This window comes from Aotus nancymaae, unplaced genomic scaffold (assembly GCF_030222135.1).
Source record: "Aotus nancymaae isolate 86718 unplaced genomic scaffold, 86718_ANA_hifiasm-v0.15.2.pri h1tg000040l, whole genome shotgun sequence".
In the NCBI taxonomy this organism is placed as follows: domain Eukaryota; kingdom Metazoa; phylum Chordata; class Mammalia; order Primates; family Aotidae; genus Aotus; species Aotus nancymaae.
In genome coordinates this window covers 109,461,481-109,482,821 of record NW_026988454.1, presented here as the reverse complement: position 1 = coordinate 109,482,821, position 21,341 = coordinate 109,461,481, and the positions used below count along the sequence as shown (strand labels likewise).

General features: G+C 38.8%; 2 protein-coding genes across 2 annotated transcripts in view; both read left to right on the top strand.

Moving 5' to 3' along the window:
• Window positions 1–2,899: 2,899 nt before the first annotated feature.
• Window positions 2,900–3,088, top strand: LOC135268363 (uncharacterized). The gene has a single exon (XM_064360978.1). The coding sequence runs from the start codon at window positions 2,913–2,915 to the stop codon at window positions 2,982–2,984; it is 72 nt and encodes a 23-aa protein (XP_064217048.1). The 5' UTR covers window positions 2,900–2,912; the 3' UTR covers window positions 2,985–3,088.
• A 1,475-nt stretch (window positions 3,089–4,563) lies between these two features.
• FBXO9 (F-box protein 9) overlaps window positions 4,564–21,341 on the top strand; it is a 34,700-nt gene continuing 17,922 nt past the window's right edge. The window contains 7 exon segments of the mRNA XM_064360979.1: window positions 4,564–4,590; window positions 8,610–8,699; window positions 11,227–11,385; window positions 14,692–14,749; window positions 16,664–16,763; window positions 18,833–18,963; window positions 20,056–20,170. Coding sequence (XP_064217049.1) covers window positions 4,579–4,590; window positions 8,610–8,699; window positions 11,227–11,385; window positions 14,692–14,749; window positions 16,664–16,763; window positions 18,833–18,963; window positions 20,056–20,170 — 665 coding nt within the window. The 5' untranslated portion in view covers window positions 4,564–4,578.

Here is a 21,341-nt window from a genome sequence, read left to right as displayed (position 1 = left end):
TTTTATATTGTTAGCAAGTAGTTGTAAAAACTGGACTCTTATCCGGGTGAGAAACTGACTCTAGTCAGATATCCTCTACACAACAATCGTCCTCCCTCTGTAACTAATTATAAGGAATCTAACACATGTAATTTTATAACACATTCATTTATGTCATAAGTGTAGACATTACCTAAAATCATCCTTATGAGGCTAGAGCGCTTTGAAAAAAGAAGTTGCTTCCAGGTGTCTGATTTTACATTTACATAATTGTTCTAAGCCAACAGTTCTTAAACATTAGCTAGAAGCATCAGAACCACATGGAGGACTTGTTAAAACAAATTCCTGGGCTGCACTCCCAGAGTTGCTGGTGCTAATGCTGCTGGTCACGCTGCCTTAAGCAACACAGATTTAATTAATAAAGCAGAAACCCTTTAACACTTTGTGGACTGTTCTCTGAGTTTACAATTCCCTGCTCATCATCGTATCAGATTTTTCTCACTATTTTTATTTTCGAATTCTACAGACTGAAGATTGTTTTTTACTGAAAGATTCTATACTACGGTCTGAATCCTTTTCTCCTCTTGATCTTGTGGAAGAAACATGCAAGATATAAGATAGTCAAGCTTCTTTAGATTCCCTCTCCCAAATGGAAAAAGGCCATCTGGTCATTTGACAGATGTTTAACATTTGTATCTACCTTTGTTTTTACCTATTTAAAAGCCAGCCCATATGGCAAAGGAAAATGGAAAATCATTATCAGTGGAAAGATAGAGACACAAGAAGGAATCTAACAAGTCATGTACTACTCCCATGAAAAGCAATTTCTAAAGTAAAATGATCAGTTTTAGTCAAATCAAATTGTCTCAGCAGGTCTATGTGGCAAACTGAGGTACTGTCTTAGTCTACCTTTAGCAACAGTCTGCTAGGCTAGTAAGTAGCTTAGATCAGTAGTTTTGGCCTCAGGAAATTATAATCCTGTAAATACAGTATGATGAAAGAATATAACCTTGTAAGGAGGTCTAGTGGATACTGTGGAACTGACTGAAAATAGAAAATTAGTAGCTATGAAACATAATAGTTTTTTAATGCTCAATTTATCTTTACAAATATTTTATTAAGCTTTAATTACTTGCTAGAATAAAGGAAATCATCTGTGCTAATTGACCAAGCTATTTTAAATTAGCACTCAACATTTTAAATGAAACAGATTTGTTCTGAAACTATTTCTTCATTCTCAGTTTGTAAAACTTATTAGCATTCAAGAGTCACATTTATCATTTTATTCTATTATAAATCCTTAGATTTAACCCTTCCTCCCCAGTTTAAATTTCAAAATCCAGTTTTAAGGGGTTCATTGGGAGGAAATTTATCATTAAAATGACTTAAGCCCTAGAGTCTCCTTTTAAACTAAAAACTTACATTTTTGGCCCCTTTTAAACACGAAGGTACTATAGGTAGCTGACTTAGGGTGCAAATAAAATTACACTCATCCGAAGGGTGAAGCTCAATATTAAAACACTGCAGGCGGGCGCGGTCGCTCCTGCCTGTAATCCCAGCACTTTGGGAGGCCCAGGCAGGCGGATCACGAGGTCAGGAGTTTGAGACCAGCCTGAAATTAGCCGAGAGTGGTGGCGCGTGCCTGTAATCCCAGACACTCAGGAGGCTGAGGCAGGAGAATCGCTTGAACCTGGGAGGCGGAGGTTGCAGTGAGCCGAGATGGCCGAGATCGTGCCACTACACTGCAGCCTAGGCAACGGGGCATTTGGGACTTCCTTATTGTAGCTGGTACTCTCTCCCCTCCCCCAGCACTTTCACCTCCACTTCTCTGCCAAAGATGTACTGCATTTTTAATCTCCAGAATAGAATGGATTAGAAGTTTAAACTCTGTAAACTAGTTGAATGTTTGGAACCCTATTAGTTCCCGTCACCAATAGAAACTTTAAAAACTCAGTCAATGTTCGCTAAATGAAGGTAATAGCCTATGAAGGCTGTCGGTTTTCACATAATAGGGAAACTCGTAGTAAAAAAGATTTAAACTGTGGAAAAACAAAGTATCATCTGATAAGTACATTCACTTGAGATGAAATCAGGTAGTTTGAGCTTTAAGAGGTGGGGCTGAGGACCAAGTGTAAGTTCCGGTGCTGAAACCTGAGCGATGGACTACAAATCCCAGAGAGCCTCGCGAGCGCTGTCTCCACGGCACTTGGGTTTCAGGGCCACGGAGTCGAAAGCCCTCCCCCCCCCATTGCATTATGGGATTTGTAGTGAGATGTGCTTTGCGTTGGCTCTTGCTTTCCTCCTGTTGGGCACCAAAGCGCGTCTTTTCCTCAACCTCCAGTTTGTGCTTTCAAAAACATAAGTTGTTATAACAGCTGTGACTGTTGAGAAGTTTCACTGTTTTCCCAAATTCCTGGCGCAGGACTCTAGCCAGAGTCTCCGAGGACTTTGTAGCGACTGTCCCAAGCGTCCAGTTTGATGCTCTTCTGGGCGGCTTGCTTTAGGGACTTACCCCTAAATTTGGGTTGTAAACATTTTTGAGATAATGCTTGTTCAAGTTCGCTTAAGTGTTCACTCAGCCGAACACACGGGTTGGGCTTGAGGTTTGGCGCTCGGGCAGCCTTAGCCCTGCGCCTAGCGCGCGCACACTGCCCGGCCGCGACCCCTCGTCCACCACGAGGCAGCCCTAGGGCTGGGGGGGCCGGGCAGCGCACAAGGACAGCGCCGACACTGCGCATGCTCGGCGCGTCGGCGCAGGGTTCTGCAGCTGAGGGGCAGCTCCGCAGCGGCGTCCGGGGTCTCCAGTGGGGCGGACGCTCGGGTGCTCGCACAGTCCCTCGCCGCGGCTGGCAACGGGCGTCCCTCCACTCCCCGAGTCCCTGGCCGCCGCCGCCACCCCAGCGCGCCCGGATCTGGCCCCCTGCCCCGCGAAGATGGCTGCCGTACGCCGGGCCCGCAGTTACTGCCGCTGCCTGGTGCGCTTCTCCGACCGAGAACTCTGCTAAGCCCCGCTGCAGAGACAGGCAGGAGTAGACACCCGGACACCCGGCACCCCTCCTCCGGGGGCGGTGCAGAGGGGGCGCGGAGAGCCGCCCTCGAGTGCAGCAGGCCGCCGCGCCAGCATGGTAACCTGGCCAGGGGGCTGGAGGGTGGACGCTACGGGCCGGGAGCGCGGTGTGCAAGGAGGGCCCGGGCCTAGGGCTGGGGGTCGGCAGGGACCCTAGGAGGAGTGGGAGTTGCACGGCTGCCACCCGTTAGAGGGCCCTGGCCTGAGAGGGAGTGAGTCGGAGGGCGGGAGGGTACCAACCCTGGTCTCTCCCTAGAGTTCCTTTCTGCTGAGCCTCCCCAGCCCCTGCTGGGCTCGATGTGAGGAGGGGGACGTTTGCAGGACAGCCGGGGAAAATGTCCCTTCTCGGCTCACTGAGTATATTGAACCAGTCTCGGTCCTCTCGAGGGATTATATCAGAAGCATTGAGCATAGACCGAGGTGAGCTGTCGCAGCTTCTGAATTTAGGAGGGAGCCCTGGCAAGCGAAGACACTTGTTGATTGCTCTTCTGCTGAAAAGCTGAGCCCACCGACAGGCCCTGCCTGCACCTTGAGAAGCCCTGAGTGTAGGACGCGTCTGCCCCACGAGGCGTCAGTTCCCTAGGTAGGATGTTGGCAGGCGGTCCTGGCAGAGTGGGGTTGGAGGGTTCGTCTCCGCGGCGTCGGTGTGGTCCAAATGGAGAGACTGAGCTAAGTTGCAGAGTTTGACAGCGTAGATTCCAGGGAACTGTTTCGTACTGGAATACGTAGTTTCTGTCCTGTGCTTTTCTTTGGTTTAGAATAAGTTGTCCATCTGAGAATCTAACCTCTGGCTGGGGCTGAAAGAATCAGGGATGAAATGATTCCAAACGAATTAATTTATAGTAGACTCATATTTATTGCATAAATGAATGGCTGAATTTATTAAATTAATCTGGAGGATAGAAAAGGCATCAAATGCCCCGATTCTAAACTTTCAGAAATAGTTCTCTGACCAAGATTAAGCATTTAGCCTTTATAGTTTGTTAATCCCACCTGTGAAACAGGAGTAACAGGATGAAGACATGGGTTACTCATACACATGAGCTACTTGAGGGTGATATTTAGGTCAAACTCGATTATGAAAAATAAAAGGAAAACCTCCAGATGGCAACTGAGGGCCTACTTATTTCAGGTGGTATTTGAGTTGACCAAATGTCAGCTCAGCCAGATCCCAGATATAATAGTTTGTTTTTGTGATCATACTGTCAAAATCAAAGTAAGAATGGTTTAAAACTCCACTGTAACAGGGAAGAAGAAAGATGCCATCTATATTACACTTCTCCCATTTCCTTTCCTCATCATTCAGATTTTGAGTACTTATCAACCTGGCATAGTGTGATACTAAGGTACATTACTAGATCTTCAATATAACTAAACCTGCAAGGTGATTTATAATAAACTTTTAATCAAAGAATGTCACATATGAAAAGGGACCTCAGTAGATCACCATATCTCTTTGCAGATGTCCCACAGACATGACAGCTGAGGCCTAGACAGGCCTTTACTACAAATCAAGCAATGTGTTTGGCCTTATGGTTACAAAGGTAACTGAGATGTGTTCTTGTCCTCGATGCCTTAACTCTAGTGAATGAAACAACTAGCCTCAGTACAAATGTTGTGATAAAAGTAAGCACAGGTATTAGGGGAACACAAAAGAGGCAATCAGAAAGGTTGAAAAATGCTTCTGACTAAGATGAACCCTGAGCTGCATCTTGAAGGATGAATAGAAATAGCTAAGTGAGGAAGAAGGCCTTCCAGATAGAGCAAGCAGCATATGCAAGCCAACTAGACAGCAGGAGAAGCCCTTGAAGTCCGTTTAGAATGACTGTTAGGCAAGAGTTAAAAACTAAACTACAAAGGATGCCCCACAGAACTCAGGTCCCCTCCCATTACCTGTACTTAGAGTTTACAATAATAAAGCAGACTCTTAGAAGAGAGAGAAATACACTTCTCAGTGGGATTTATACATTCAGTCTTTCATTACATATTTTCCTACTAGTGGTGTTCTTAGTAGGAAAAGCTCCAACTTAAGAGACTAAAAAAAATGTATTTGATGATACATTAATCCTTTTCCATTTTTCTGGAAATTGACCTGAGTTATTGATCTCATATATTGCTTCACAGAGTATGCTTTACAGTGTGCCCAGCATTTTACCATATACTAACTGGTCAACTCTGAAAGGCACCTCTGGTTTGAGTCTGCTTGCCAGAGATAAGATAAGAGGCAAGGCTAATTTATGTTCTGTAATATAGTGCAAGTATGTCTGGTGGCTATGTTAAAGACGTGTGTTAATATAAACACCCCCCACCCTGAAATAACATACAACTAAAATTTGCAAAATTGTAAAACTTACCATCTTTGGAACTAGTAAAATTAAATGGGTTTATTATCTAGCTAACCTTTAAGGTCATTTCCCTGATTGCCACATTTCTTTACACAAAGTATTGAGCAAGTTTCATTTGCTGAAGTCTGTTAGCTAACAGACTGAACTGAGACAACATGCCATTTTTGCTGTAAGGTAGGATTCAGTTTAATTTAGCAAACATTTATTGAGAATGAAAGGATAAAATGAAAGACATCTGACTGAGACCTCTATTAAGCCTCAGGTCACACACAGTAATTCCAGTCTATCTTTATTCCACTGAAGCCAATCCAATATATAAAAATGGGATTTGTAGACAGATAAAATTGAAGGGGTTTCTTTATAAAACATTTAATATGAAAAGTCTTTGACTAAGCAGCTTTCCTAGTATATATAAAACATTAATACACAGAAGTCATGTTTGCATAGAACACATTTAATAACATGCTAGCTGTATAAAAGAAGTGACATCATTTTATGGACTGTATTCTTTTTTTTTTTTTTTTTTGAGACAGGGTCTCGCTCTGTCTTCCGGGTTGGAGAGCAGTGGTGCAATCTTGGCTCACTGCAACCTCCATCTCCCAGGCTTAAGCGATCCTCCCACCTCAGCCTCCTGAGTAGCTGGGACTACTGGCATATACCACCATGCCCTGCTAATTTTTGTAATTTTTGTAGAGACTGGGTCTTGCCATGTTGCCCAGGCTTGTCTCAAACTCCTGGGCTCAAGCAGTCCTCCTGTCTCAGCCTTCCAAAGTGTTGAGATTATAGGCATGAGCCACTGTGCCCTGCCTGGATTATATGACTATATTCTCTTAAGTGATCCATGAAACAAAAACCATCTGCTACAGTCAGGCATGGCCACATAAGCCTGTAGTCTCAGCTTCTCAAGAGGTGGAGCAGAGGTATCTTTGGAGCCCAGGAGTTTGAGGCCATCCTGGGCTGCATAAGGAGACTCTGTCTCAAGAAAACAAAAACTGTTAGCTGAACTCCATAGGACAACTAAATGTTACTGTTTTCTGAAACAAATCTGTGTTTTTAGCCACCCAACGATACATTTTCAACTAGAGTCCAGTGGATTTGTTTATTCTACAGTATTGAAAAAATTGAAATATCAAGTGACATCTGATTGGTGTCATTAAACTTACCTGTGAGGAGGATATCTACAGAGAAGCAATGTTGTATTACATTAACATGAAACATTATAGTATTTTCTGTTTGGGTACTTGTAGAAATTTATGGACACTAAAATTATTTGGGCTTTTTGTGTTAGACTCGATTATGTTTGGAACATCTGTCATAGCACCTTGTCAACTGCATTCTAGAACATTTCTGCTTCCGATGGAAAATACAACATGACCTATGAGGCAGTCTTGCAAAAGAAAAAAAAATCGTAGGAGACTTTAATCTGGCCTCTCAAGATCCAGCTACAATTTACAGGAAATAAGAGTAAGAGGTCAAAGGAACACATTTGTTGACACCTCATAAAATCTAGCTTCTACGGAAAAACGACCCAGTTTCATCCTAAATAAATTATAAGAAAAAAGAGAGGATTACAAAAGGCTGGAGACATAGCAACCAATTACAATGTGGACCTTATTTGAATCTTGATTTCACAAACTGTGAAATATATGTATTTTACATATGACACCTTGAGAAATATGAATATTGTGATTTGGTGTTTGATGCAAGGAATTATTACACTGATAATTATTGAAATTGGATCATGAATACTTGGGGATTAATTATTCCTGTATTTTTCTCATAAAAAGTTAAAAAAAACTTGTAGAACTAAAAGAGAATACCAAAGATGAACCTATTTTAATTCATTTTTTCTAAGAAAAAGTGATAATTTTTTTTCTTTTTTCTTTTTTTTTTGAGACCCTCACCTTGTTGCTCAGGCTGGAGTGCAGTGGTGCAATCTCAGCTCACTGCAGCCTCCCAACTCCTGAGTTCAAGTGATTCTCCTTCCTCTGCCTTTTGAGTAGCTAGGATTACAGGTGCCCGCCACCACGCCCAGCTAATTTTTGTATATTTAGTCTTGACCTCCCAAAGTGCTGGGATTACAGGTGTGAGCCACCGTGCCCAGACATTTTTTTTTTTTTTTGAGATGGGGGTCTCTGTTCATCCAGGCTGGAGTGCAGTGGTACAATCTCGGCTCACTGCAACCTCCATCTCTCAGGCTTAAGCAATCCTCCCACCTCAGCCTCCCAAGTAGCTGGGACTACAGGCACACACCACCACACCTGGCTGATTTTTTGTATTTTTAATAGAGATGGGGTTTCACTATGTTGGCCAGGCTGGTCTTGAACTCCTGACCTCAAGTGATGCTCCTGCCTCAGACTCCCAAAGTGCTGGGATTACAGGTGTTAGCCACCGCACCTGGCCAGAAAAAGTGAAAATAATTTTTTATAGATTATCAGTAGTTATATATATATATATGTTAATGAAGGATTTGGCTTCTTTTACCTAATTAGATTAATTATAAATTATAAATCATTTATGAATAGTAATAGCCTTGAATTGTTACTTTTTATAATACAGTTGGCCCTCTGTACCTGCAGGTTCCACATCCTGGGATTCAACTGTGGATCAAAAATATTTGGGGGGGGGAAAAAAGCAATACAACAATAAAAAATAATACAAATTTAAAAGCAGTATACTACAAGAACTGTATACATGGCCTTTACATTGTATTAGTTATTTTAAGTAACTTAAAGATGACTTAATGTAAATGCCATGTATACAGTTTTTGTAGTATACTGTTTTCAAATTTGTATTATTTTAAAATATATGAGAAGATGTGCATAGGTTATATGCAAATATGCCATATAAGGGACTGGAACATCCAGGGATTTTGGTGTCCTGGAGGCTCCTGGAACCAATCCCCTGTGGGACAACTGTAATTAAATTGATTTTTGGTTGGACAGAACTGATGTTAAGTTTTGGGGGAAAAATGTTAGGATTCACAGTAATGTGAGTACTGTGGTTTGGAGTAGAGAATATGCTTTTCAGACTCATTTTCCTTTGGGAATTAAAAGTAAGGTCTCAAGGGCACCCTACAGCCTTGCTACTCAAAGTGGGTTCCATAAACTGTTGACAGTGTGGATATTAAATAGCAAGTGGCTGAGTGGGCAATATTGATTACAGAGGGCAACTGGTATGTGTATATTCCTGATGTTATTTGGGTTTTTTTCCTTCAGGCAGAAGCTGAGGAAGATTGTCATTCTGATACTGTCAGAGCAGATGAAGATGATGAAGAAAATGAAAGTCCTGCTGAAACAGATCTGCAGGCATGTTTCTTCAATTACATCTTTAATTTTTATTCCATTGTTTCTCATATGCAGAAATTGGTCATAATTATGGGTATTTGTAGGTTATTACAGTTTGCATTGAATTTAACTGCTTCATACTGGTTTATAGAATAATTAAACAATGTGATGGCTTTCTTTGTAAAAAGAAATATCAATAATGGCTGCTTGTAGTTTAACATATGGGTTTTAAGTATTCAAACTAAGGCTTAAGCATGACTCAGAACCCATAATCTTAAAAAGGTTGATGGGTTTGACCACCTAAAAGTTTACAACTTGTGTATAACAAAAGGTATCATAAAGTTAAGAGAAATAGCCAGTTGGAAAAACTGTTTACTATATGTGAGCATAGGGTTCATCATCTCTATATAGAGCATTCATATATTTGGAGGAATAGAGGATAAAAATCTATGAATGGAAAAATAATACAAATGGCTATTAAATACTTGAAGAGATAATTAGCCTCATTGATAATTTAATCAGATTGGTGAATAATGTACATCGATGTCCAGGCTGTGAGAACACTCATGCACTGTACATGAAAATGCAAATTGCTGCAACTTTCTGGAGGGCAGACTGGTGGTATGGATCAAAACGAAAAACATGCATTCCCTTGATACAGCAATTCTACTTCCAGGAAATGAACTTTAAGGAAATAGTGGGGAAATAGTAAAGTAAGTAAATATGCAAGTATAAAGATGTTTAGTATAGCATTATTTATCTGGAAAGCATCATACACCTAAATATTCATCACTTGTTATTAAATAATGATGCATCCATACAGTGAAAACACTACAGCCATTTAAAAGGATGAAGTAAATCTTTATGCATTAAAATAGAAAAAAAGTTGCTGTAACTAGTTAAGTGTGTCTCACTGCACTTGTAAGGTTAATATTTATTTGGAACAGATGGTCTAGTAGACACATGGAATGCTGCTAAAGATTCTGTAGGTCAGAGCTATATGTGTAACATGTTGGAAGCATAGCAACAAAGCTGTGTACAGAATATAGAGAAAAATTATTTTTAAAATATTCTAGATACGGCTTTTTAAAAAAAGGAAGTCAGGAACAACATATGCAGCCCCGTTAGCAGTGGCTGTGTTTGGGCAGAACGTGTAACCCAGCTTGGGTTCCCCAGGAAGCAGACTAGGTGAAGATTGCTGTGCAGGAAGTTTATTAAGGAATACTTTTGGGATCAACACCTGTGGAAAGAAGAGAGGGAAACGAGTGGGCAGGGAGAAGACCAGCTGCAATGCAGTCTTAATGGACTGCTTAGCCATCCTCGAGGGAGTTCTGAAGAGGCAATACCCTTTCACAGCTGACCTGAGTTGCAGACAGAGAGCCAAGCCTTTATTAGCCATTGATCAGTCATCAGGTGGGGATTGAGAAGACAGTGGTTTTGCTGAGGCAATACCCAAAAGGGCTGACAACAGATTGAGGAGACAGTGATTTTGCTGAGGCAATACCCAAAAGGGCTGACAACTCAAGCTGTTTTTCAGCTAGAACTCCCAGCAATTTGAGTAGCAAGTTCTTTATTTCTGAAAGTGAATCTGGGCAACACACCAGAGTCTGCCTTACAGGGGGACTTCACTTTTTATGTGCTTCAAATTTTTCTTTTTTTTTTTTGAGACGGGTTCTCGCTCTGTTGCCCAGGTTGAAGTGCAGTGACGTGATCTCAGCTCACTGTCAACCTCTGCCACCCAGGTTCAAGCAATTCTCATGCCTCAGCCTACCGAGTAGCTGGGGTTACAGGCGCCTGCCACCATGCCCAGCAATTTTTTTTTTTTTTTTTGTATTTTTAGTAGAGATGGGGTTTCGCCATGTTGGCCAGGCTGTTCTTAAACTCTCGACCTCAGGTGATCTGGCTGCCTCAGTCTCCCGAAGTGCTGGGATTACAGGCATGAACCACTGCACCCAGCCTCAAAGTTGCACATTTAAATTTTTAAAATATTTGAAAGATATTTTCTTTCTTAAATACAGAATGTTAATTAAGAGAAAGACTTTGGGCTTACCTACAGAATTTTTGGTAACACTCTGGCTGGGCGCAGTGCATACCTGTAATCCCAGCTACTCGGGAGGCTGAGGCAGGAGAATCGCTTGAATCCAGGAGGCAGAGGTTGCAGTAAGCCAAGATTGTGCCATTGCACTCCAGCCTGAGCAGTAAGAGCAAAACTCCATTTCAAAAAAAAAAAAAAAAAAAAGGAAGCTTATAACTTCAGTCTGTAAGTGATGGCTTATATTTTCAATTCTAATTAAAATTTGGTTCTCCAGTACCATTCAGCTTTTGCTGTATTGACAGAGGTATCTTATGCAAGTTTTCTTGATTCTTTGTTTTGAGTAGAAAGTTATTTTAAACGATTACATGTATTTAATGGATATTTAGTAACAGCTGTTTCTGGACTTAGAATAATAAGTATATACATGAAAGTAGATGTTGGACATACTGATACATTGTTCCAGAATTGAGCTACCCTTCCTTGGTGAGTCCTACTGTGCTCTTCTCCCCTTAGGCACAACTCCAGATGTTCCGAGCTCAGTGGATGTTTGAACTTGCTCCAGGTGTAAGCTCTAGCAATTTGGAAAATCGACCTTGCAGAGCAACAAGAAGCTCTCTCCAGAAAACAGCAGCAGATACCAAAGGAAAACAAGAACAGGCAAAAGAAGAAAAGTTAAGTATTATAGATGTTGTAACAAATTACCTTTTTTTTAGTTTTGGCACATGAAAATTTTCGCTGACACAGTAAGCATTGTAACCAGTCTTTCAGGATGTAAGCACATGACATGTAAAATAAAAATTTTGGGCCAGGCACAGTGGCTCACGCCTATAATCCCAGCACTTTGGGAGGCCGAGGTGGGTGGATCACAAGGTCAAGAGATCGAGACCATCCTGGTCAACCTGGTGAAACCCCATCTCTACTAAAAATACAAAAATTAGATGGGCATGTTGGCGCAAGCCTGTAGTCCCAGCTACTCGAGAGGCTGAGGCAGGAGAATTGCTTGAACCCAGGAGGTGGAGGTTGCAGTGAGCCAAGGTCACGCCATTACACTCCAGCCTGGGTAACAAGAGCGAAATTCCGACTCAAAAAAAAAAAATTTTTTTTTGACTAGTATATTAGTTTATATATTTCTCACAATTTCTTCTAGATACTTTGGATGGTACCACAACTCCTGAATGGCTTTTTTCTCTGTAGGTAAACTATCTTCATTGAGCTGTCTTTTGTTAATTTATAGACCTCTGGGATTCATGTGGTCTCTGAAAGATTGATGTCTCTGAATTTATTAACAGAGCCAAAAAGAAAAAAAAAAAGATTGCTCACATGTTAACATCTTTCCAGAGGTCTTAATTTCATGCAGTATTTTGTTATATTTTGAGTTGATCAGCTTACAATAATGCATTAATCATTTCCTTATTCTGGAAAATTTTGTAATATTTTCACACTGAAAATGCTTTGAATGCTGTCTAACATTCACATTTCTTCTGGTACTTACACAGAGTAGGCACAGCATACCATTTTGTTTTTTATTCTCTTTTTCCATAGAAGCTGCCATCTTTTTACCATCAGATCCAAGTTTGTGTTTTCAATTAGTCATTAAATAATTGGCATTACTCTGATGACTTAAATCTTCTATCTCCTCTTATTTTTTATTTTTAAGTAATTATAGGTCCACAGGTTCAGGCAAGTCCCGTGTACCCTTCATCTAGCCTCCTCTGATGGTAACAACTTGCATAACCATAGTACAGTATCAAAAACAAGGAAATAGTCATTCAAACAATCCGGAGAGTTTATTTGGATTTCCTGGGTTTACAAGCACTTTTCTGTGTGTATGTGTATAAATAGTTGTGTGCAGTTTTATTACAAGGTAGCTTCATGTCGCCAACACCACAATCAAGATACAGAACTGTTTTATAGTTACATACTCCCTTTCTCTAGCTATTCTTAACCACTGGCAATCACTAATCTGTTCTCCCATTTTGTAATTTTGATATTCCAAGAAGTTGTGTAAGTGGCATCATACAGTATGTAACCTTTTGAGATTGGCTTTATTCATTAAGTGTAATTCCCTCAAGATCAGTCCATGTTGTTATGTATCAGTAGTTTGTTCCTTTTTATTGCAGAATAGTACTGCATGGTATGGATATACCCCAGTTTGTTTAACCATTTATTGGTTGAAGGACATTTGTGTTGTTTCCAGTGTTTGGCTATTATGAATGGAACTATGGAAATATGTGTGCAGGTTTTTGCATGAACATAATTTTCATTTCTCTGGGATGAAACCCCAAGAGTGCGGTTGCTAAGTTCTATAGTAAGTGCATGTTTGCTTTTAAAAGAAACTGCCAAAGTGTTTTCTAGAGTATCTTTCTTTTTTTTTTTTTTTTTGAGATGGAGTTTCGCTCTTTGTTACCCAAGCTGGAGTGCAATGGCGTGATCTTGGCTCACCGCAACCTCTGCCTCCTGGGTTCAAGCAATTCTCCTGCCTCAGCCTCCCGAGTAGCTGGGACTACAGGCGTTTGCCACCATGCCCAGCTAATTTTTGTATTTTTAGTAGAGATGGGGTTTCACCATGTTGACCAGGATGGTCTCGATCTCTTGACCTCGTGATCCACCCGTCTCGGCCTCCCAAAGTGCTAGGATTATAGGCATGAGCCACCGCGCCCGGCCTTTCTAGAGTATCTTATAAGTTCCCACCAGCAGTGTATGAGTGATCCAGTTCATTCTTATCAGCATTTGGTGTTGCTACTTTTTATTATTTATTTATTTAAAGACAGAGTCTTGCTTTGTCGCCCAGGCTGGAGCGCAGTGGCATGATCTCAGCTCACTGTAACCTCTACATCCTGGGTTCAAGTGATTCTCCTGCCTCAGCCTCTTGAGTAGCTGGGATTACAGGTGTCCACCAGTATGCCATGCTAATTTTTGTATTTTTAGTGGAGACGAGGTTTCACCATGTTGGTCAGGCTGGTCTCGAACTCCTGACCTCAAGCAGTCCACCCACCTCAGCCTCCCAAAGTGCTGGGGTTACAGGCGTGAGCCACTGCACCTGGCCTTTAATTTTATTAATAGCCATTAATAGAGCTATATAGTGGTATCTCATTGTCATTTTAATTTGCATTTCCCTAATGGCTTATGATGTTGAACATCTTTTCATGTGCTTATTACTTATCTATTAATATATATTCTCTGAAATACCTGTTGATATCTTTTCTAATTGGATTGAGTGTATGTGTGTGTGTGTGTGTGTATACATTTTTTTTTTTTGAGACAGAGTGTCACTCTCTCACCCAGGCTAAAGTGCAATGGCCTGATCTCGGCTCACTGCAACCTCTGCCTCTCAAGTGATTCTCCTGGCTCAGCCTTCAGAGTTGCTGGGACTACAGGCGTGCACCACCACAACTGGCTAATTTTTTTGTATTTTTAATAGGGATGGGTTTCACCTTATTGACCAAGCTGGTCTCAAATTCCTGGCCTCAAGTGATCTGCTGACCTGAGCCTCCCAAAGTGCTGGGATTATATGTGTAAGCCACCATGCCCAGCCGGATTGCTATTTTTAATGTTGTGTTTTGGAAGTTCTTTTTGTATTCTAGATACAAGTCTTTTATTGAATATGTGGCTTGTAAATATTTTCATACTCTTAACAGGCCATTTCACAGAGCAAAAATTTTTAATTTTGACGAGATCCCACTTATCCATTTTTTTTTAATGAATGGTGCTTTTGGTGTCAAGTATAAGAACTCTTTGCCTAGTCCTAGGTCTCCAAGATTTTCTTTGTTTTCTTTTCCTCTAAAAGTTTTATGGGTTTTACATTTAAGTCCATGATCCATTCAAGTTAATATTTATGTAAAGTATGAGGTTTAGATCAAGGTTCATTATTTTGCCTATGACCAATTATTTCACACAATTTATTTAAAAGACCCTCCTGCCATCCTATACTAATTTTTATTGCAGGTTTTCAAAAATTTTTACTTTATATTTTTATAGGCTCGAGAACTCTTCCTAAAAGCAGTAGAAGAAGAGCAAAATGGAGCTCTCTATGAAGGTAAAAATTCAGAGCACAGGATCATATCATCATAACATTTCTGAATAACAACTGTTACTAACCATATTTTTTTAAATTATAACATATTTGGTATAGAACATCAGTTTTCTTAATACATTCTTCCTTCAGTATTCATTGGAAATTGGTTCCAGGACCCTTTTCAAATACCAAAATGCTTAAGTCCCTTATATAAATGGTGTAATATTTACATATAACTTAGGTAAATAGTTGTTATACTGTATTGTTTTTTAAAATTTGTATTTATTTTAAGTATTTTTTATCTGCAGTTGATTGAATCAGAGAGTGTGAAACCTATGCATACAGAAGGCCAACTGTATTTGAAATTGTTTTTTAAAAAATAAAAAATAGAAATTTTTTCTATATAACCTGTCTTTTTGCAAAAAATGTTGCTGGGAAACATGATCATATTGGTAGGATGAGCAAAATAACACTTTCTTTACATTTAGCTTTAGTTATTCTTCATTAATAAAGTATTTAAAAATTGTTCATTTTAAAATATGCTCTTTTTATAGGTGAAAATTACTTCAGATGATGGGAATATAAAGAATTGAGGAAAAAATACACATTTTCCTTTCTAAGTTATAATTTACATATTACCAGCAAAAATATGTGGTAATATGTGTGTCAGCTTTGTGTCTTTTATTAAACCAATAGAAATGTGTAAATAAACTGATAGGACTATTTACCATATTAAGTTTGTAATTACACTTTCATTTTGTGATAGTAAAGATAATAGTTGAGGCACAGGAAAAATCTTTGTGCTTGAATCATTTGAAAATGCCTCAAAAATAACATCATTCAGAGTTACTGCATTTATGTGCAAGTTTCTTCCAGTGATATATTTCTTTAGATTTTAGAAAGGCCTGATTGGTGAAGTCCCTGTGCACCCTTCATTGGTTTGCGAAATTCGCATCTCCACTTAGTGTATGGTAATTCATCCAGAATAATAGAATGTGGCAGAAATATGTTGAATCATAAACTTCTTCAAAGGAAAAAAGAACTAGCCTCTACAGTGCCAAGTTCTACTGGTATATCTCTATGGGGAGAGTTATTGAATATCATAGCTCTTAAAGTACCAGACTAGTAGATTTGCAAAAAAAAAAAAAAATAAGTCTTGAAGGTTACTTAGCTAAATAAGAGGCAGTGGGCTAAAGGAAGTAAAATTTAAAGGATAATTTTAAAAAACAAACTATTCTTTATTCTACTCAGTAGGAAGCATTTAATTTTCCTCAACTCTGTGTCTTAGAAAAGTTTGCTTAGAAGTATTTCTGACCAGGCATGGTAGCTCACGCCTCTAATCTTAGCACTTTGGCAGGCTGAGGTGGGAGGATTGCTTGAACCCAGGAGTTAAAGACCAGCTTGGGCAACATTGCAAGATGTTGTCTCTACGAAAAATTTCAAAATTAGCCGAGTGTGCTGGCTGGCGCATTCCAGTAGCCACAGCTACTCAGGAGGCTGAGGTGGGAGAATTGCTTGAGCCTGGGAGGTGCAGTCTGCAGTGAGCCGAGATCATGCCAACTGCACTCCGGCCTGGGCAACAGAGTGAGACCCTATCTTAAAAAAAGAGAGAGAGAGAAGTATTTTTGTTGGCTATAGCAATTGTATCTTCAGAGCCCAAAGAAAGACAACTGTTTAAAAATCATGATATATGAGAGGGTGAGGAAAAAGATGGGCTAATATATGAGTAAAATACAACATCTTAAGTTTAGGGAAAAGGTTCTTTCTGAGCAGTAAGGTTTGGAAATAATTTTGTGTCACTGAACTACTGTTGCATGTAGAAAAACAGAACTTGGCTGTGAAGAAAGTTACCAAATTAAACCACAGTTAAGGGTAATCAAAGGAAATGACAAAAATGTGTGGTCATAGCTAATTTAGCTTTATTTCTTCTTTTAGCCATCAAGTTTTATCGTAGGGCTATGCAACTTGTACCTGATATAGAGTTCAAGATTACTTATACCCGGTCTCCAGATGGTGATGGCGTTGGAAACAGCTAGTGCGTATATAATTTGATAGACAGTAATGCATAGAGTTTGTTAAAGTTAAGCATCTTTGCCCTGTTGACTCTTAACATAAGAAGATGGTGCTAATTCTGTTAAGCTCTATATTCTTTAGTATATCTTTGTTTATAAAGTTGAAATTTTTTAATTAGGGAAATTGAAAGGTTAACATAGAAATGCACCTTTTAAACAGATATAAAAATAATAAAGTGAAAACGGTTTTAAAAAGCAGTAGTTACTGAAAGGAGTAAATTAAAGGACACATTTCAACTTTCTGAAACCTGTTTGAAGTAGAAAGTTTTAAAATGTAATTAGGCTAAAGTTTGCAAAATGTTAATGATGGTTAAAATTGAGTGATGGGTACATGGGATTTTGTTACACTAGTTTCTTTTGAATACATTTGAAATTTTACATTTTAAAAAAGGCTTCTAATTTTATGAGGAAAATGCTGAACTATAAAAGACATTATTTTCTTAATGTTTGTTAGTAGAACATTAAAACTCTAACATTTATTTAAAAGCACAGGTGCAGAATATATTCCTAAAAGAAATCATGTTTCATTGTGTAGTTGCCACTTGCATCAAATCATGAAGTTGCATTGGTTTTATATGGATAAATATCAAGAAAAATATTTTTAAGATGATACTTTTGAAGCTGTTTGTAAGACAATTATAAAATTGTTTTAGCTTAATTCCAGTGTCTCCCAAAACCCAATTTGCTGATATTAGAAGGGAAGGGGGTCTGTACCCATGAGAGAATGTCAGGTTAAAAATAGACAATACGGAGGAAAAAAAGAGTTTGATAATGAAATATCATATTAGCTATTATATTAATATATTCCCTCTGTCATGAAATAATTGTCACCTTTATTGATAACATATGCTTATTGCCAATGTTTTAAACTGCATATGGTATTAACATGTAAGCTTTGGATGAGTCATATTAAAAACATCCCAAAGAGGTCAATATTAATTGCTTGTTTAAATTTTCAGCTAATAATATTGTTCACCAGATTAGAGTTAACAGTGTAAGGTAGTTCATACTTAAAATGAATCATTTGGGCTTTTTCTAAATCTTCTTTAAATTTGGGTAATTTAGATTCAGCTCTTAGCCAGTTTTATAAATACATGCCAGATGCTATTAAAAAAGATTATATTAAAATATTAAAGAGGCATTTCTTTTCATTCCCATTTTTTTAATACAAACCCAGATGCTATGAAAGTTCTTTAAGGATACAATCTTTTTTTTTTTTAAATAAGATCTGATAAGCCCTAAAAGTTTGCCTTTTTTTTTTCTTTCCTGTAACATGTTTGTAGAAAAGCCATTGAGTCAATCTAGCCTCAACCACACTTAAATTTTATTGTATTATAAAATGCCCTTCCTGGTTTTTCATTTCTTTCTTTTTTTTTTTTTTTTTTTTATTTAAGTCTGCATCACTTGAAACTTCGTGGTTTTCTAACTTCATCATCCATGCCTTTTTGTAAGTCTGATTATCTTTAAGGTTTACTTCAGTAAAAATAGAAAGCTCAGACTTTTTTTTTAATCATCCTTAACTACACATTTGTGTATATTGGTAGATGATTTGTGCACCCTAAGATGTTTTCAAATTAGGTATTTTCCTCTCTAAAGGTAGGCTGATAAGGCAAATCTGTTAGAAAACCCTTGGTAAGTAAGTACCTAAAATGACATCTGTAGATTTGGTTTTTATCCAGTTAGAATAAATTAAGGTTACTTAAAGAACTTACTATGTTAAGATTTTTGAAATCATTTGAAAGTTTTCACTAACTCATAAAATCTCTACTTTACAATAAAATTAATTAGTTAAGTCTCAACACCTATATTCAAAAATTCTAATTCTTTCTGGATAATTACTGAAGCTTTTTTCTTTGTATGGTTTTCCTTTGTAAGGCAGGATAAATTCATCACATTTAAAAATGTTATCACATGTTGAATAAGCTTTAGGTGACTTTTTGTAAAGCAAATTTGAAAATGGTATGAAAAATCAGTTTCTAAACTATACGCTTGTAGACTGAGGCACTTAATTTATTCACCTCCCTTTTTTCAGCATTGAAGATAATGATGATGATAGCAAAATGGCAGATCTCTTGTCCTACTTTCAGCAGCAACTCACATTTCAGGAGTCTGTGCTCAAACTGTGTCAGCCTGAGCTTGAGAGCAGTCAGACTCATATATCAGGTTTGAATACTTGTTTTTTATAACTCAATGAGAAATAGCTTAACCTTAGATTAAAGATTTCCAAATTTATAATGTCAGATAATTTGCCAGATAACTGCTGCTCTAGTTTAGAATATGGCAGAAGATCTAGTTATAATTTGCATATACTAGTAAGCTGTTTTAAAATCTGAAGCAGAACAGTTTTTAGTGCTGTTGTTTAAGGATGTCATACCTTTTTCAGTAAAGATCTAACAGGTGAGTCTGAGTTGTTGAAGTAACCCTAAGAAAACTGGAGGAATACTGGTATCATGAAGCATTTCAGCCATGTTGGACGACTGTCCTGAGACAGCCTGAATGTTTAGAAATTAGTGTATTTTTGGACAAACGTGGTGGCTCATGCCTGTAATCTCAGCACTTTGGGAGGCTGAGTTGGGAGGATCACTTAAGGCCAGGAGTTCAAGACCAGCCTGGCCCTGGTGAAACCCCATCTCTACTAAAAATACAAATAGTAGCTGGGCGTGATGGTGCATGCCTGTTGTCCCAGCTACTTGGGAGGCTGAGGCATAAGAATTGCTTGAACCTGGGAGGCGGAGGCTGCAGTGAGCTGAGATTGCACCACTGTACTTCAGCCTGGGCAACAGATCAAGACCTTGTCTCAAAAAAAAATTAATGTATTTTTTAATATGTGAAATATTGTTTAGTTTGGGGCTTTTTCAGAGAAGGACAGTTGAAAATTTTCAAGGAGATGAAATATGGATAGATGAAATAGATGCCATATGGATCACACACAGATTATTTTTCTAAAACATTTAATATATTTCTAGTAAAATAATCTTAGGGAAAAGGTTGCTTTATATAAAGTAGCTTCAGATCTATACTGAAAAAACAAAGATATTTATGTCTTGATGTTAGGAACCATTATTATTATTTAGTAGCTGAATACATTCTTGCTGTAGCTCTGAGCAATACAGAGGGTATGATTTATAAATTTCTAGGAATGTATACTTGTACTGGGAATGTAGTTGTGACACAGGAATTTCTAGGAATGTATACTTGTACTGGGAATGTAGAATGACATAGAGGAGAGTCACTGAGGGTGATTTTCTTTTGCAGTGCTGCCAATGGAGGTCCTCATGTACATCTTCCGATGGGTGGTGTCTAGTGACTTGGACCTCAGATCATTGGAGCAGTTGTCTCTGGTGTGCAGAGGATTCTACATCTGTGCCAGGTACTTAGTTTTTGTTTTTTAAACAACTCGGGCAACGGTGAAAACAAAGATTATGGTCCTTTGCCAATTTTGATAAAATAACTTGATTGGTGTTTTGAGTTAAAACTTAAACAAGTTTTGCTAAGCTGTACTTAACATAATTTTCTCAAATAACTTAGTTTTTTGTTTTTTGTTTTTTGTTTTTTTTTGAGACAGAATCTCGCTCTGTCACCAAGCCTGGAGTGCAGTGGCGCAATTTCAGCTCGCTGCACCTTACACATCCTGGATTCAAATGATTTTCCTGCCTCAGCCTTGCGAGTAGCTGAGACTACAGGCGCATGCCACCACGTCCGGCTAATTTTTTGGTACTTTTAGTAGAGACGGGGTTTCACCATGTTGGTCAGGCTGGTCTCGAACTTCTGACCTCAGTGATCCACCCACCTCGGCCTCCCAAAGTGCTGGGATTACAGGCGTGAGCCACCATGCCCAGCTTTAATTAGGACCTTTTTAAAGCTGAATACCCCTTTTAAAAGTCATCACAAGGTACCATAAGGACTTGGAGGCCTTGTCTTTAGGTGGAGGGGAGAGGAAAGAATCTGAGGGAAGGGGCCAGAAAGGTGCCTGTTATCTACCCAGAGAGTGATTCTCAGTCAGTCATGGCTTCATGCAGTCTAAAATGCTGGGATTATAGGCGTGAGCTACCATGCCTGGCCAAATAACTTAGAATTTAAAGGCTAGAATATGCTGGGTTTCTAGGGTATAGAATAATATGTAGGACAGATGTAGTAACCCATACTACTTCCTTTGCATGCTAACTTAACTGATTTGGGAAAAGAAATTATATTAGAAAAATATATTTAAGCCATTCTTACAGTAACTGCAAACCCACGGTGGTAATGGTTTAGATTAAAACAGCTCTAGAATTTTCTTGTGGTTAAAAGTTACTCTGTATTTTGAAAATTTTGCTATGTGTGAGAAAGGACTCTATTCAATAAATGGTGCTGAGATAACTGGCTAGCCATGTGCAGAAGATGGAAACTGGATCCTTTCCTTACCTGATACACAAAAATCAAATCAAGATGGATTGAAAACTTAAATGTAAAACCTAAAACTATAAAAACCCTTAGGCTGATCACTTGAGGTTAGGAGTTTGAGTCCAGTCTGGCCAACATGATGAAACCCCATCTCTACT